Below are 16,965 nucleotides of genomic sequence, written 5' to 3'. Positions count from 1 at the left end.
TGTTTCAAGTCCATTGAAATCCGTTCACACCTTGTTGTTCTGTGCAGGAGGACAGTCGTCCAGTCTCACTCCAAACGTCACTCCAGGAGACGGCTTCTTCTCGAAAGGTTTCCTCATCAGCCCGGGGATGCCCTTCCTCCACGTCCCTTTATCCTTCGGAGGGCTGGTGTCATCTGCACGCGGCGTTTATGAGAATGAATGCATGAATATGACCCATCATGAGCTTAAAATAGAACAACTGGTTGGTTTTTCCTTGCAAAAGACAGGATGAGGAGGATTGTTTCCATCCTTACCTTTGTGCATGTTCTTCCTCTCCTGCTCAGGTTTGGGTGAGTGTGGACTTGTTGCTTTGGTCTCTCCTTTACCTCCCAGCAGCGTGTGCCTGATACTTAGCGACTGGCGTGAGGGTTTGGGCGACGCCTCCGTCTTGCTGCCTGTCGGACTGAGCGAGATGCGTAAAATGCGGTCAGAGCCGACTTATCCAGCACTGCGTGTGAAGCTCTCCCTCCTCTGCGTCCCCTCCCCCTTGCCCCCCTTTCCCTTACCTCATCAAGGTGTTGTACTCCTTGATCTTCCTGCTGATGAGGTCATGGCTGGTGAAGACCGCGTTCTAAAAAAAGACAGAAGATGTAGGAAGGAAGGGAAGGGGCACAATGGGACACAATAGGTGATGGTTAGGGCATCAGGTGCACCAGTTCCCTTCACGCCCCCCCTCCCCGACAGGCCATAATGGATCTTTATATAACCTGCTGCTATCAGGTGACACAGGTAAGGCCACTGGAATGTCATAGTATGGACAGAGAGGTTATGTCCTAAAAAGAGGGGAAAGATGGGCTTAAATTTCTATTGAGGAGACTCCTTCAAGACACAAAGGAGTAAACACAGAGCAGGAAATCAACAATATATATTCCTGTTACATCATCAATAATGTTGTTGTGAATGTAAACTATTTGTACATCTCTCATTTATGAGGCTCACCTGTTCGAGATCAGGTGTGATAATTCGTTTGGCTGCAACTAACGATTATTTTTATTATCGAACAATCTGCAAATTACTGTCACGACTCGTCTTTTAATCATTAAATGTCAGAAAATTACGAAAAACGCTGAGCAGAATTTCGCAAAGCCCATGTTGACTCATTCCAGCCCAGAGCCCAGAGCCCATATAGATATACGTCATAAAAGACAACCAGCAAATGTTCACATTTGAAAAGCCGATCGATCGCTGGAGCTCGATTGCTGCAAAAGGCGACCTGTTCCGCTCAGTTTGAAGGCAGGTTTATTCACAAAAAATACGAATTTCGCACCCTGCAGCTTCAGGCCCCGCTGACAGAAATCAGCAGATGATCAGATAACAGATTTATCAAACAAATCTGCAGCATCAGTCGCAGAAGAGGACGCTCACCTGGACAGCGACCTGAAGCTTAATAACTGATCACTGCCTCGACAGTCTGGATGCATGACTCTCACCTCCTCATCCAGGTTGCTGTTCTCCTGTATGACTCTGATCCAGGCCAGCATGTCCTCTCGGTCCTCGGCCTGGAACAGGTACTCGCAGTCCGAGGTGGTCAGCCGCAGCACGTTCTTTCGCTTTGTGTCGCTGTACGAGATGTCGATGAGACAGGCCTTGATGCTGATCGGCAGGGGCTCGTCCACTGCTTGGCAGTTGGCGTGAGCGTGCCCCTCCTTTTTGTCTTTATACAGGCAGAGGTAGTGGCCTCTCAGCACGGCGTACATCTGTTTCCACGGGCGCATACCCCCACCGACACGCTGCGGAAATAGGTCATGAGAAAGAGACGCGTTTTACTAGGCTAAATGGAGGGAATTAAACTGTAATCTTTCTCTAAATGTTCCTATTGTTGGCGCATAATCACTGCCCTGAGGACAATATGAGACCTCACACAAGGAGGTCAAAGGCAGCTGTGAGTTCACACTGGTGGAACAGGTGAAACATACCTGTGCAGTAAGAAAGTGAGACAAACGAGGGCAGCTCTGCTACTGTTAACAAACCAAGTCAAACAGCGGGTCACGCAATGCTTGAAGATGAGCGCCGTGAGTTATACAATGCCATGGTTACGCATCTAGAGTCAGTCCACACCTTGCCCTTCTCTGCGCTGAGCTGCTTGAAATGCAGCAGACCCTCTTTGGTGGCGTCACAGAAGACGTCTGATGAAGAGTCTCTCCTGGAGCCCGAATCTTCGGACGACCTGTCCACAGCCTGCGACAGATAAGAAAAATACCGTAACGCTGACGTCATTATTATTGGTTCCAATGTCCAGCTGTCAGACCAGCACCAGGACATAAAGTTAGCACAGAAACACACTCAATTATTTACCAGATAAGCCTGATGTTGCTTTTACTGACGTCCCTACTTTTCATAGTAGATTCATGTTTTATCTCCTGGGTGTGAACTAATGAGCTGATAAACCTTTAAATAGGAAATGCAGATAAACCAGTCGTGCGGCAGGTGAGCACAGCTGGCACCGAGCACACCTTTGATACGAGTGTGGACTCACCTTCCTAAGACTTTTCAGCCCAGGTATTAAAGACCGCCTGGATGACAGAGAAAAAGTGTTACGATAGAGAAAGAGTGAGCGAGAGAAGCTGCAGGATCACAAAAACGTTTGAAATACAGGTTTTGTTCTGGAAAAGAGATTCATTAAAACAAATATTTAAAACCACAGATATTATAATTACTCATTACTTTTTCCAATTTCCCCCATCAATCCTTAATAGGTTGTTTGCAGATGACGTCACGTGACTCTGACTGCAGTGGAGGGCAGGAAGTGATTTTTTTTTGCATGGGAGGCTCTATGACACACACTCAAAACACACTGTTTTGCATTGTTTACAGTTGCTCAAATCAAAAAAAGGAGCTTTTATGCAGTACCAAAAGTAAAATGGCTTGTTAGCTGTCTGGAGGAGCTGAGTCTGATAATGGTTGAAATTGTGTAATATTAGCCATTATTTTAAAGATATGGTGATAGATTTAAAGTAATAGCTACAAACAACAGAATGAACACTTGTTAAACAGTTTCACAGACAGGTGAACGTAAATAAAACACCTTGTCATGTTTCATGATGATCCACGTCTTTAGTGGCGTTTCGCTGGACCTTTGCAGGTGGTTAACCTTGAAAACACCCATAAGGTAAACATCAACGTTCAGGACTGTGGCGCTGAATGTTTGTTGCTAGGTTACACCACAGGAAAATAACAGCTACGCACCCTGACGAAACAACAGTCATCCCGGAGCACTTTGGTACCGAGGTCGTGGACCAACCACTGACAAGTCATGAAAGCTTGAAGATTTGTTCTATCTGCTGTCTCAATAGCAGCAAAGCTTTAGTTCTCGTCCATTGTGGTTTTCACTTCCTGCCCTCAATCTGAATTTAACGTCACGTGACTTCAAACAACCTGTTCCTGTTTGCTCCTGTGTGGCATGTTGTGGGCATAACTCACCCTCTGCTCTCTTCCCGGTAGTTATCCAGGCCTTCGTCGTACGACTTGGACCGCTCCGTTTTAGTACCAGAATCTGACTCAATAATTGTAAGACGGAGAGAATCTATTAAGAGAGGGTTAAACAATTATTTGCAGCTGTTCAGAACAGTGGCAGTTATTAATTCGCTGCTGTAACGTGACAATACCTTGGTCGTGTGACAGCTGGCGTCGAATGAGAGGGGACGGAGAAGTGGGGCTGGGCGGGATGGTGGTGATGATGGGCGCTCCAGATATGACAGCAGAGGCAGGAATGTGTGTGCTGTCCTGGTCGGTACTGGGACTAGATGGTTCATCTGAGGACGCAAACAAGAGGACTTCAGTCGCAGGGAAAGAAAACACTGAGCATTAGAACGGACGCTTAGCTAAACTCCTCTGCCGAACAGCGTTTGCTGAGCCGGAGTAACATTAACAGCTCCGGCTAAACTCCTACACAAGCTAAAAGTTCAGCTGTACTAGGTAATATAACATTGTATATCAAATGATGCAAAAACAATGTCAATTTCACCTCTGCTATCTCGGCCTGAGTAAACGTTTCAGCAGACGGCAATAAAACGCTGTGATGAGGGCTTTATGTCACCCAGCAGACAGGTGTTTCGATAACCTGGTGCACACCTTTCCTTTTAAACACACATAAGCAGGGCAGTCAGCTAACGTTACATCACCTCTGACAGGACTGTGTCATAATGTCTGATATACAGTATCAGCAAGACGGCGAGCCCTAAAAGCAAATGAAGAGACGCGTATGACGAACAAACACGTCCAGAAGTGAATCATATCTGTGACTGTGGTGATGCAGGTGCAACCAAATGAAGGCTGAACTTTTCAAATTATAATAGTCATAAATTAATCTCACGAAATGCAACTGTTAGTTAAACCGCACGGAGAGCCCACAGTGCATTCACACAGCCGTCAAAGCAGATCTGAATGATTAAATTCCTCCCAATGCATGGAAGCAACTCTTTGACTTTCAATGGCACCGCTTAATATGAAACATCTGATCTGCTGCGTGCAGACCGCTGCTGTGAAATCTCTCTCCTCAAACCTCGAAAACATCTCCCATGACACTACAAACCTCATTTCTGCCAAGCCAGGCAGATGCCCATTTCATTTAATCACTTGTTTACAGACCTGCAATCCTGTTTCTGGGAAGACGGCGGCAGTCACTGATGGCTGACACGTAAAATTACGATTTGTTTTTCAGGGGATGTCAGTTGTAGACATCAAGATCGACTTAGCTTTGAGCAGAAGATGCAGATCTCTACAGACAGATACATGTTTTTGGGAAATTGCTTGTTTGCTTTTTTCCTTTAGCGTAAAGACTGGAAACAGCTGGCCTGGTTCAGCCCAAAGGTAACAAAATCCAAACTATGCGCTGGACTATTTCTTAGATGACTTTCTGGCATTCGTTAGTTAGTGTGTCGGCGCCAGGCAGCCAGCGGTGACAAAAAGTCAATGTGCCACGAAAGAGCGCGGTATATAAATGCACAACGTCTCACTTTCACACTTACACTCTCACATTTTTTGCTTGGTATGTTAATTGGTGAGCTTCAGCCTGCATTTTAACCAAACACTGCATATAGTACTCCTGAAACCCATATGTACCCCATACCTGCATGCACCTGCATGCACAGATCTGGTCACGTATCCACCGCAGACAGATACATTAAATGCAGGCGGGGCTGTTACTGGGGCTTCGGGGCAGACCCCCTTCTTGGTCTGGAGAAGCTGCAGCATTTGATGAGGTGACACACTTTAATCTCTACTGTAGATCTACTCCAGATTGACAGCATGCTGCTAGACGGTCTCACTCGCCGTCACGTCAAAGTATTGAGCTACGCTACTTTTACAAGTTCAGTGACCGTTTATTACGAGGGATGGAAAGGAGTGGTTTTATTGGCACCATCCACAACAAGTCTTTATAATGCGCAAAGCAGCTGAACTGAATGAGGCTGCTTGGTGGAAACGTGGCTTCAGATGTGCTGTTAGGTGGATTTTTCTACCTGTGGACAGAGCGAGGCTAGCTATTTCCTCTTGGTTCCAGTCTACATGCCATGCTAAGCTACCCTGCTAATGACGGTTACTCTATATTTAGCATACAGACATGAGAGTGATATCCTCTCATCTCTGCAATACAGGTATTTCCAAAAATCTCAATCTAATCTAGATCTAAATGCAGTGAACTAAAAAGGGAGCAAACAGTGAGAAATGGTGCGGGAACAGGATGTGATTAACCCCTGCAGGTTCTGGGGCACCAAGAAGCACAAGAGCTGCTCCCATTGGTCAGTGATGAGTCACCAATGACAACACAACCGAGGATGCAAGGTCAAGTTCGAGCTTGTGAAGTTATGTCAACTGATAAGTTGGCAGAGTTGTGAAAGGACACACAAAATAAAATTTGTAACGACTTCAACGCAGACCTCAGTTTCACTGTGACACGAGTCTTTTCAGAGAAGCAGCGAGGATTTCTCCTCACGATAAACAAGGGGGGACGTGACATTTTGCATGTATTTCAGCAGCACCAGCTGCGCTCTGTTCGCAGTGCAAAATGTTTGGCAGACGCCTAATGCACAGCAGTCGTTCCACTTATTGTTTGGAGCTGGACTATGAAATCTAAATGAAGCAGATTGCTGCAGGAATGCTCTTATTTCTCTGTTATGTCACAGTCCATTAGGACGACATTCTTGGGTTTCTCTTGCTGTACAACACTGGGGGAAATATGAGACATTTCAGGGAGTGGGTGGGGGGTGTACTGATGTGTGTGTGTGTGTGTGTGTGTGTGTGCGCACCTAAAGACTATATACTCTTATGCTGCCCTACTCAGATGCCAAAGGGTGGTGTGAGTACTGTACGTCATGGTCGCCTGCAGTACAGTGTCGCTCTGTCACATAATCACACAACCGACTATGTCATCCTGACCTCCAAATGCCACAAGAAACCAATTTCTTCTAGCATTTAACTACCTACATAACACAATCTGCTGTGACTGTAACTTGAGTAATGTACAGTGCACTTTAAATGACTCTGCCTACATGAACTGGGACACGTGGTTTCACTGGCAGCACACTGAATTAAACAGGTTTGTTGTTTTTTTTACTATTCTAACAAGCAACAAAACTCCCAGGGTGCAGTATTTCCTGTTAGAGATAACCCTCCCACTGCTTCTGATGGTTCACAGTATATTCATAATGACATGTGGACACAGTCGACTTCCTTTGAGGGCGATGAATAGGGCAACAATGGACAGGCTTACACTTGATTTGCGATGCATTTTTATGGCTCAATCCTCAACTCCTGACATAGAAGGCAGCTTCTGATTTTCTATTTTTAAAATCCGGCTCCCATCGAGATTTTGTAAAGTAACAGTGAGATATTGAAAATATGTCCCCACATGGCTAATATTGGACAGAAATACTGCAGAGGCCACATTAAAACATGGATGCAACTCAGAGTATACACTACCCTGTGTACACAAAATCCCACCAGTTCAACCATGCATGAAGAAAATAGCATATTAAAGGTACCCTAACTGCCTCCAACATGCTGTGTATATACAGTGTAAGGACACACGCCCTCTCCTTTGCAACTGCTGCTGAGTTATTCTCTCATGAATGTTTGAGGTATCAGAGAATGTAAAACCCCAGATAGACCTTCACAATGGAAATATTATCTCGCCTATGAAAACGTCTTGATGCAGTGTCCTATTGTCAAACACGGGCTTTCCCGAAGTAAAACACAGTCTAAAATTTCCTGATTCCTGAGAGTGATCACGGTTCAAAGCCCGGCCCTGACTGGGTATGCCAGAACATTCAGTATTTAGCATCGTAGGCTAAATCTCCATTAAAAACATGGTGTGAATTTAGTACAAATTGTCTGAGTCTGCCATACTTTCATGCATAAACATACTTTTCCACTCACAAACACATGCTGTGTCATTTTTTTCACAGGACTAAACTGTCGCTGCTGTTGCTATAGAAACAAGACGAGTTCAGAAGGAAGGTGGTACAGAGATGAGTGCTGTCTTACCTATGAAGGGGATTGAATCCAGGGAGTCGTCCAAGTTGTTGGAGCCAGACTTTTGCCGTGTGTCTCCAAGCCGTCTTAGATGCATGTCCCTACAGCTGTCATTAGACCTCCAGCACATAGCTCCATCTGCAGAGCCTGCCTTCACCAATGGCGGCGACTTATTAGTCACTCCTCTCTGGTTGTCATTAACAGCTAGTACATACGACGGAGGGCGAATGTGGGGAGGTGCAGAGTTTTTGTCCCTTCTTAGAACAACAACTGTTGCATCCGGTCCTTCTACGCCCTCTGCAAGACCGCCATTAGTCCTTACGGGGGCGTTGGCTTTTGGCTTTTGAGTCACAGCTCCATTTGTGATGGAGGAACCAGGAGAAGAGGCAGCAGCTACACTTTGCAGCTGTCTCTGCACGGGCAGTTTAGAGGAAGGACCAGAGCAAGAGGAGGACCTGGCTGCCAACCCAGCCTCTGACCTGCTCTCCATTTTCAGACTGTCGGCCCTGCCTCTGAGCTGCAGGTGCAGAGGGGTGGGGTAGCCCAGGTGGTTGCCCATGATGTTAGCTCTTTGGTCTTTAAGAGTATCTGTGGTTTTAATGGAGGATAAGGCAGGTGAAGGGTCCAAGATGGAGTTTTTGACAGGCAGACGTGATGGTCTCATAATGACACCGTCTGTCCTTGATGTTAATACAGAATCCGACGTACCTTTAGTAAACACGGGAGCAGCTAAAGGCGAGCTGAATAATCCACCACCCCGCCCTTCTTCCTGCTGTCCAGTGAGACTCCTGTTCAGATGAGGTAAAGCTCTGAGGCCTGCTCCCTGCCTGCTAGCTCTGGCTTCCTCTCCCCGGGACAGCAGCAGCCTGTCCTCCAACCCTGCCCTGTCTCCAAAGACAGCCCCACCTGGCTCTCCAGACTGCTGCCCCAGATAGTCACAAGATCGTGCCCTGGGTTTGGTGACTCCTGTGGGGGTGGAAAAAGGCAGAGCATCCTCAGAAGCACTCCGAGGCCAATTCCGGACTGGTATTGTCCTCTCTGCTCCACCTCCAAGCCTCTCCTGGGAGACGCTACGTAATGGAGTCACTGCAGTACCCTGGCTACTTGCGTCTACTCCGCGGTCATTGGAGGTGCTTCTCCGTCTGATCTGGGAGCTCAGTGCCCCTCTTTGACTGGTGCTAGGAGGAGGTGGTGTGCGTTGCTGGGCATAAGCAGAGCTGGAATTGGCCGCCGCACGCAAGCTGTCCAAGCGCTCCTGGATGGTGCGGCAGCCATATGTGTGCAGCCTCTTGGCGTCAATATAGTCCTTATAGGTGGTGTAGTTCTTCCAGTCAATGTTCTGGTGTGGAGAGGTGGAGGGGGCTGTGGGAGAGGGTGAGTAGTGGTTGGCGCTGGGCGAGATGGCAGTGGAGAACGTGTCTGGTGAGGCAGAGCTGAGAGGGGCCCGTACGGGTGGAGATAACGTGTCAGGATAGGTGGGGCCAGGTCTAGAACTTGAGGAAGGGGAGTAAACCGGGGTTTCTGTGGGATGGGAAGAGGGGTACTGCAACTGTGCACCCCCAGGTACTGAGGAAATAAGGGGTCTGGGTCTGGCTGAGCCGGAATCCGCTGAAGGACTGTACCGGTTTTCCTCTGTCCTGTGGCTGGGTCCAGCCCGAGCCAGTCGGGACCCCCTGTCAACTGGATCGAGAGGCATGGCCACGGTCCTCACATTCTCATTACAGACACACACCACCGTCTGAGACTTCGACGTCTGCTGGGATGGAGGAGATGGCGGAACAGGGATTTCCACCCGGTAGCTCTTTTCTGTGGCCCCTCCTCGTCTTCCGGGTCCCTGAGCCGGCCCTCGGGGGGTCTCGCTGACCGTGGCAGGCTCTGATGTCTGAGCCATGCCCACAGCTTTAACCTCTATCCGAGGGTAGCAGATGGGAGGGGGCTCAGGGATGTTCTGGGCATTTCCGCTGTACGCCTCATTTCCTTTGAGGTATGCATCCTGGGAATACGCCTGCAAGAGATTATAGGACATTATGTCACTTTGGTTGCTGAGAGGTTGGAGTGCTAAAATAGATCACATTAAACCCCAGGAGAGCAGGATACATTAGACTGTCCTTAAAAAGAGATCAGATCAGGGAGCACTTCAGACCTGCCTGCGGAAATACTACTGACTTTTGTGGCAACCTCTTCTATCACTAGGTGACAACATTACTGCCATATCACACCTATGACCTTCATCCTCCTCTGCCGCTAGAGCTACAGCATCAGTCTTCAGCACGACAAACTTTACTTTTACTATTACTGCATTCCCTCAGAGGACTGTAAATGATTGATAGACAGCTGGATTCAGCCTGTCTATAACAACAAAACAACAGCATGATGCTAAAAGTAGACATAGCGCTCCAGTACTATTTCACCAAACCAAACACAACTATCACTTTGTTGGCAGCTTCTCAATCATTTCCTAAAGACTGCAAACAAATGTTACAGCGTGCCACGATAGAAATCAACTACACAGAGATGCAATGGACGCGGAAGAGTGGGAAACGAGGGATAGCCAGAGAGGCAAATGAGTGGAGAAAGAAGGCTGGAAAGTCCAGAATAACACCACAGAGCCAGGAGTGAGGATTAAGCTGGCAGGGGCTTACCCACCTTTGGTACTGGCGAGTGTGCCCTCAGGCATGAAGAGAGGGCGAAAGGGGGACGCCTCTGTCTGCTGTTGCCAGCTAATGCTACTTCTGTCAGCATGGCTCCACAACTGTACTGTCATTGTAGCAACTAAGGTACCCTCTTTGATAAAACCTGAAGAAAAACACTCAAATCTGGCTACCGATAAGCCTGAGCACTCTCCAGTGAACGACCACCACGCACGGCTTAGGAGAAAAAAGCTCCTGGTTGCATATCGAACCGATTATATTCCCTTTTCCCTTCAGTCCACAAGCTCTTGAGAAAATGAAAAGAGGAGAGCTGTGGTGTTGGACTTTATATCGATATGACTCTACCTGAGGTGTCAGGTTACAATTGCACAAACCACAGCTGCAGTGGGCCAGCTGCTTGGCGCCTCCCTCTGGATTTGCATAACTCATACAGTTAAACAGAAACCAATTTCCTGAATAAGGAAAGTACAGAGCAAAATGTTTGAAGTCTGCTGACATATAAACACAGAGCACTGTTTTTCCAAAGGAGGGGAGGTATATTAAGGGTTTTAGGTGCTTACCAGATTCTACATGTGCAAATGCAAGCTTTAAAGGTGGTGTCAAAAGAGCTGCGAATCATCAGGAAAGACAGCTTAAAGGACAGTTATTAGTTAGATTAGTTTCCCTTCTTACCAGAGCAGTGATATCCCTGGAAAACTGCAGTCCACAGGTTAGAGAAGGGCAAGCAGAGAGGAAAAAAGAGAAGTAAACAGGTGAGCACAGAGAAACGAGAGGCAACGATGGAGGTGAGGCGGGCGGCTTGTCTGACTTCAGCAAAGGCTAAAAATACATTCCGCTGTGGGGACGCTGAGCTGAGGCATCACAGTCGGAGAGGAACAAGAAGAAAGAAGGAGAAGAGAGGTGAAGTTCAGCTGTGTTGGTCTCCTTAGACCTGAGTATCTTCTGAGGTGCTGTTCATCCCCATTATTTCCCCCTCTTACCCACAACACAGCTGCTGTTAAAATACACTGACAAACATATTCTGCTGCCTCTCTCTCCGTCTCCCAACATGCTCAGCATTGCTTTCCTTTGCTCTGTCACTCTCACCTGCTCGCTGTGGTACCTCCCCTCCCCCTCTCTGGCTTCTCAAGCATTTCAGCCTATCTCTCTCTACTAGCCTCCTTCTTCTTCTCCTCCTCTGACAGCCTCGCGCTCATCTGTTCAGACGCCGCTCTGTCATATGTTCACTTCTGGGTGAGCATAACAGAACGCTTGCCCGATCTGCACTCGCTTCCTCCCTCACTCGCTGCTGTAAACAGTGAGCTGAGAGGAGTCAGCTGACTGCAGCTGCACTCCCTCCGGTAGTGAGTGGGCTCGATGTCTCCCAAAACACCAAACAGACAAACATGAACACATTTACAAACAGGCATAGATTCATCTGCAGACGGCGCCATGTGCCTCCGACGTTCACCACCATCAAAACAACACGGACGGATTCTCTCATTCTGAAAAATCATAATAAATACTGAAATAATGCCACGTTGCAGACGGCTGATGTATTCTTAGTATGCATTTTTTCAAGAGCAGTAGCACTAAAACTGTCCAAAATCGTTCCTCTTGTATACACATCAAATCCTACACAGACATTTAAATTGCTATCCTTAACTGCACTTCGATGCAGAGGTGCTGATCTGTCTACAGCAGGTAGATTTTTAAGAGACATGACTTTAATTTGGACTCGTGTTTTCCTCCACGGGGAGAAACAGCTAATTGCTTCATTTGAATCCCTCAGCCTTGTGAGCGTTCAGACTCATTCCAAAATGCCAAAAGCAAGTTTCTGTGGCTTTTGGTGAGCTGCGGCCAAGTTAGCAAGCTATGTGTGGAATTTAGCGACGCGGTGGGATCTGACTCAGTTCTCCGCTCCGAGACAGAGTTTCCCAAATGGAGGTGAATAACGTGTGGCGGCTGGTTTGACGTGGACTGGTGCCGTTTTATCATCTGTGGGGTTCTGGAGCCTGAACGATGCAGGCTGCTCGCATCACTGACACAAGACAGTCACTGTTGCTACAATGGCAGGATGAGCAGGCGGTTGGACAGACTAACCTTGAATCCACTCGGGTCTGATCATGTGACTCTAAATATCAGGCCGCGCTGTGACCACGTTAGCTAAAATACTGTCTGGACAGTTTGTCGATGCTTTCTCTCAAGTGTCACGAGTTTCACATTTTGGGAAATATCCTCACTCACTCAGTCAGGATGTGTTTATCTTAACTTAGCTTAGCTTAGCATAAAGGAGGTACGTCAGGAGCCAAGAACACGGTGCCCGAGAACATGTGGAGCTTGTTCATCGGTGCACCGTTCACACCTGCATTTTGCTTTGTTTCACATCATGTTACTGCTGTTAAAGAATGACAGTTAGGTTCAGGCCCAACACCTACTTAAGGGTAAAGGTTAGGAAAAGGTTTGTTTCCTGTGTGAAGTTATTTTAATTCAAACCATGATTTCTTCCTCTTTTCCATCATTCTTAAGTATCCAGCAACTGTCACAGGAAATGGAAACAAGAACGCACCATGTGTAAAAGTAAGTTCAACCATAGTTTGCATAAAGCCTGGAAACATGAGGAAAACAGCTAACCTGCCTCAGAAAGCTAATCCATTTAAAACACTGGACAGTATATTGTTTGTTGCTCACAAAAAAGAAATGCAAACGTGACGATTTGTGGTTTTCGGGGGCGTAAGATGCTGGAGCTATTCCTTGGTGAACACCGGCGTGCTGCAGCACGCCCTCAGCCTGGTTTCCACTGCATGGTGCAGCTCTGCTCGGCTCACCTTCGGTTCCTGGTACTTTTCCAGGTACTACAAACTTTCCACAACAGGAGACCAAAAGAGATTCTCACAGAAAAGTAGCTTCACCATTTACTCTCCATAAAACCAGAAACTGAATTTTAAAATTTCCAGGGCACGCAGGGGTCAAAGAAAGACAACACAGCCAAGATTAAGACTACACTTGGTTCTGGTACTCTGGAAATCATCACAAATCTTCTACGCATCAATGGCCACTATATCAACAACAAAAAAAAGTCAATTTTCAAGCACGCTTGTGATATTTACTGATGAATGAATGCTTACCAGCTGCAAAATGTCCTCATCCTTTGGCATCACACAGAGTTCCAGTGAGGCATCGCTGAGGGAAGCGAGGGCGAGGGGGACGAGAGAGGACGAGGGTGGATGTGAGAGAAAGAGAGGCTGTTACAACACGGGCCTCGGACTGTGTAAACGTGGCACATCTCAAGAGAACAAGCGTTACTCGTGAAGTCTAACCTTTCAGAGCTGCACTTTAATGAAGTGTGAATGAGTGCTGCACGTGTGCTTGTCAGCGATAAGGAAATTCTCTGGAAATGCTTTTCCTCAAAGGTTTCCCAATGACTCTGTCTCAGTCTCAGGCAGAAACTGCTCTGAGGGTCGTTCACTCTAAGTGTTTCCCTTAAAATGAAGCGTAAAATGAGTTCACAGCGGTCTCACCTGTTCTGGATCAAGGCTATGACTTGCGAGTAGGTCTTCCCAATGATGCTCTCTCCATTCACCTTCACTATCCGGTCCCCTGGACAGAGTAAGACAACAGATCACAAACCTGCTGTTTACAGCAAACAGCAACATGACAGATAAACTCTGCACTCAGCTGCTCAGAAAACTGATCAGCCAATACGGTCATTGACCAAGAAAAACCAGCTCCTTCCAGCACAAACACCCGCGTTTAGATCAAAAGGAGAATACCAATGGCTGTTTATTTGAAGGGCCTCTTGTCAGGATCCATCCCCATTCAGGTTTTCTGAAGATCTTACAGGAAGAGAGCTCAGGAGAGAAACTGGATAATTGTGGGAAAACACTGCACTCCCCCGTCCCAGGAGAGGAGAGCCAGTAGATAAAAGCAGACAGATTCGAAGTCCTGTCCAGGCAACTTAACATTTCCTGTACGCCGACTTGGCGATAATGCTGACGGCACATGGAGCGGAGCTTCAGCCGTCGCCTCCGTTTCAGGGAAACTGGAAAGAGCGGCTTCGCTTTTTCACCACAGAGGAGTTTGTTAAAGTATTTTTATCCTCGCTGCTTAAAATTAGAAACGATCGGGCCATTAATGGGAGAAAAAAGAAAGCGACAGAGAACGAAGGGAAGGCTGGAATAACAGTGTGCACATTACACTTTGTTCAACCTCCCACAAAGGAGCCATCTGTTATTTTGTAACTGGGATCTGTTTTGCCTGGCGGGTTACGAGGAAGTGGAATACAGCGCAAACGTGAAGAAATCTTGGCATCAAATGGCGCTTTGAGGTCAGATGTGAGACAGGCAGAGTTAATCATGAGATCTGCCGCTTATCAGAGGCAGCGCTGTGATTTCCTCAGACCGCGTGTGTGTGTGTGTGTGTGTGTGTGCGCGTGTTAGGTGTGTGTTTGTGTGTGTACCTGTACAGAGTCCAGCTCCGTGGGCGGGGCCTCCCTCCTTCACTTGCTTGACGAAAATGGTGTCCATTGGCTCCAGACGGTTCCTCTGTCTCCCTGGCAACGAGAGAGAGAGCACAAGCGCCGAGGCGATTGGTCACACGGCGGCGAAGAGCAGCAGCGGGAGCAGAATGAGGCCACATTGCACTGGATCTGGAAACTCAGCGGCAGCAACACCGTGACATCGATGCACACGTCGTCTGCAGTCCTGCAGGCTTTTTCCACTTTTTGAATTATGACCTTAGTGTCCCAGGACGCAGATTTCCCTCCATCACTCAAACAATGCAAATGCAGCAGGTTTTCTGGCTGTTAAGTCAAATAAATGGCCGACCGTCGCCGAAATATGACGTCATTTTTTACCTTTCATCTACAGGAAACAGAAATGATTAATAAGTTCATTGAATAATCAACAGGAAAGTAATGTGCTGGTATTTTGGTCAGTGGTTTGTTTTTAATTCATTTCTGTATTTTTCAGAGCTGAGAGGATTTGCTGCTTTTCTTTGTCTTACATAATAACTCCATAATAGCTGAATTTGATATCTAACGCCATTATTTTGGGACATTTTTCGGAATTTGCTGACACTTTTGAGCAAAACGTGAAATGATTAACGGTCAGCAGATTAATTGATAACAAAAAGACTGCAAGAGACTAATGAGGACTTGGAACAATGCCTCTCTGTATTGAGCCTTTATTGACGTTTTGACCATTTCGAGATAGCTGAAAGGAAACATACAGGATCAGACCTTTATGTGTCTTCTTCCTCCACATTGTGCCTGAGTTTGACAGCACCTGACTCAGCTAACAGTTACACTTACCACCAATTAATCTGTCAACTATTAATGTTTGGACTATAAAGAAAAACTTATCCACTCATGTCTGACCTCATGGACCTACACACTCAGGCTGAACTTCACACTTACACTTAATGGCATCTCCATTAAAATGATATTCAACTAACTGTACAAGGAGAAAAAGAAAGCAAATCCTCACAAGGGAGAAGCTAGAAATGTTTTAAATTGATTAATCAATAATCAAAATAGCTGCCTTTTAATTGTCTGTCATCCCTCTCCTTGGATGCTGGATTTCTAAGCTAATTCGTCGCTAATTTGAGGGAAGATTTTATGAAACAACAAACAGGGAAACTCATTCCTCCTCGTTTCCTCGTGCACTGTCCCTCAGCTCACCCGTCCATCGACTCCACTCAGCTGTCAGACGTGTCCTGAGCTGCGGGAACGGGACAGCGTGGAGAGGTCAGTGTATGCTGACGAGGCCGCATGCGAACGAGCCACGAGGGAGTTTGGTTTCACATGGCGGAGGACGGGGCAGCACGCCATGTCGTGTGATAAGCGCGGGGCAAGCCGGTGGGGGAAGTCAAGCCAATTAAGACCAAGTCACTAACAACTTATTTAAAATGCATGTATGAGATGTGTTGCTGTGCAGTTGTTGTGCAGTCTTTCTCGGAGCCTCAGTCTCAGCTGGCCTCAGCTGCCTCTCTGAGCCCACAGGCTGTGAGGAAGTGCAACATCGGAGCGTCGCGCTGCTCCTTCCTCGGGGACCGCCGACTGAGTGTTCACGCTCTTTTCACGAGCGCCCCACTTCATATGTACGCTCTGCAGAGCCCTGAACAGCTGGACTGAAGCAGATGTGGGTTTAAAGTGTTGCTCAGGAGCAGCTTCAAAGGTGAGGAGGGGGTAGAGTTTCTTTAATCATCAGCTCGATCAAGCTGGAAACCCGGGATAACGTCAACTTGCATCTGTATTCTGGGACAAGAAAGCGATTCCAGTACGAGCTGTCGTCATGTAAGAACGTCACCTCAGATGTCCTTTTTCCTTTTGTGATGACAGTAATGCATCTGCCTGTACGCTCTGCTGCCTCCCTCCTGTGGCTGAAAATGGTACTGCAAATGATGTCAAACAATTTTCTGATTGACACACGACAGCATCTAAGATCAACAACATAACCAGAGCACGTTACAGAGACGTAATCACCAAAACGTTTGCTAGAGAGATATTTCTACAAACAAAAAACACAGGTTTGATACCAGCTGTAGCCAATAAGTCCTTTTCAAGTGTATTTCCAACCTGCTCATTCACAAAGTGTTCTCCTTCATCCAATCATGTGCTCACAAAGTGGTGAACCTCGCTCCATCCTCGCTTGTGAACGGCTGAGCCTTTCCAGGATGCTCCTTTCATTCCCAATCATGATGCTATCACCTGTTACCAATGAGCCCGTTTACCTGTTAAATGTCCCAAACAGGTGTTTTTGGAGCGTTCCACAACTGGTTGGTCCTGTCCCAACTCAATTCAGAATAAGCAGATATTTCCAAAAAT

At 47.0% G+C, this 16,965-nt stretch overlaps 1 protein-coding gene across 4 annotated transcripts in view; it reads right to left on the bottom strand.

Annotated features, from left to right (window-relative positions):
• arhgap21a (Rho GTPase activating protein 21a) overlaps positions 1 to 16,965 on the bottom strand; it is a 75,516-nt gene that overhangs the window by 9,103 nt on the left and 49,448 nt on the right. For 3 of the 4 annotated variants that reach the window (XM_070986578.1, XM_070986577.1, XM_070986579.1), the window contains 13 exons: positions 14,599 to 14,691; positions 13,661 to 13,739; positions 13,268 to 13,322; positions 10,833 to 10,856; positions 7,522 to 9,514; positions 3,645 to 3,791; positions 3,460 to 3,562; positions 2,516 to 2,552; positions 2,098 to 2,217; positions 1,470 to 1,769; positions 546 to 610; positions 294 to 442; positions 31 to 173 (listed from right to left, as the gene is read on the bottom strand). In XM_070986578.1, the coding sequence (XP_070842679.1) occupies positions 31 to 173; positions 294 to 442; positions 546 to 610; positions 1,470 to 1,769; positions 2,098 to 2,217; positions 2,516 to 2,552; positions 3,460 to 3,562; positions 3,645 to 3,791; positions 7,522 to 9,514; positions 10,833 to 10,856; positions 13,268 to 13,322; positions 13,661 to 13,739; positions 14,599 to 14,691 (3,308 nt within the window). The remainder of the gene's footprint in view (positions 1 to 30; positions 174 to 293; positions 443 to 545; positions 611 to 1,469; positions 1,770 to 2,097; positions 2,218 to 2,515; positions 2,553 to 3,459; positions 3,563 to 3,644; positions 3,792 to 7,521; positions 9,515 to 10,832; positions 10,857 to 13,267; positions 13,323 to 13,660; positions 13,740 to 14,598; positions 14,692 to 16,965) is intronic. The other variant, XM_070986576.1, reaches the window with a different exon arrangement.

Source organism: Chaetodon trifascialis, chromosome 18 (genome assembly GCF_039877785.1).
Source record: "Chaetodon trifascialis isolate fChaTrf1 chromosome 18, fChaTrf1.hap1, whole genome shotgun sequence".
In the NCBI taxonomy this organism is placed as follows: domain Eukaryota; kingdom Metazoa; phylum Chordata; class Actinopteri; order Chaetodontiformes; family Chaetodontidae; genus Chaetodon; species Chaetodon trifascialis.
This window is presented reverse-complemented; position numbering and strand designations above follow the sequence as displayed.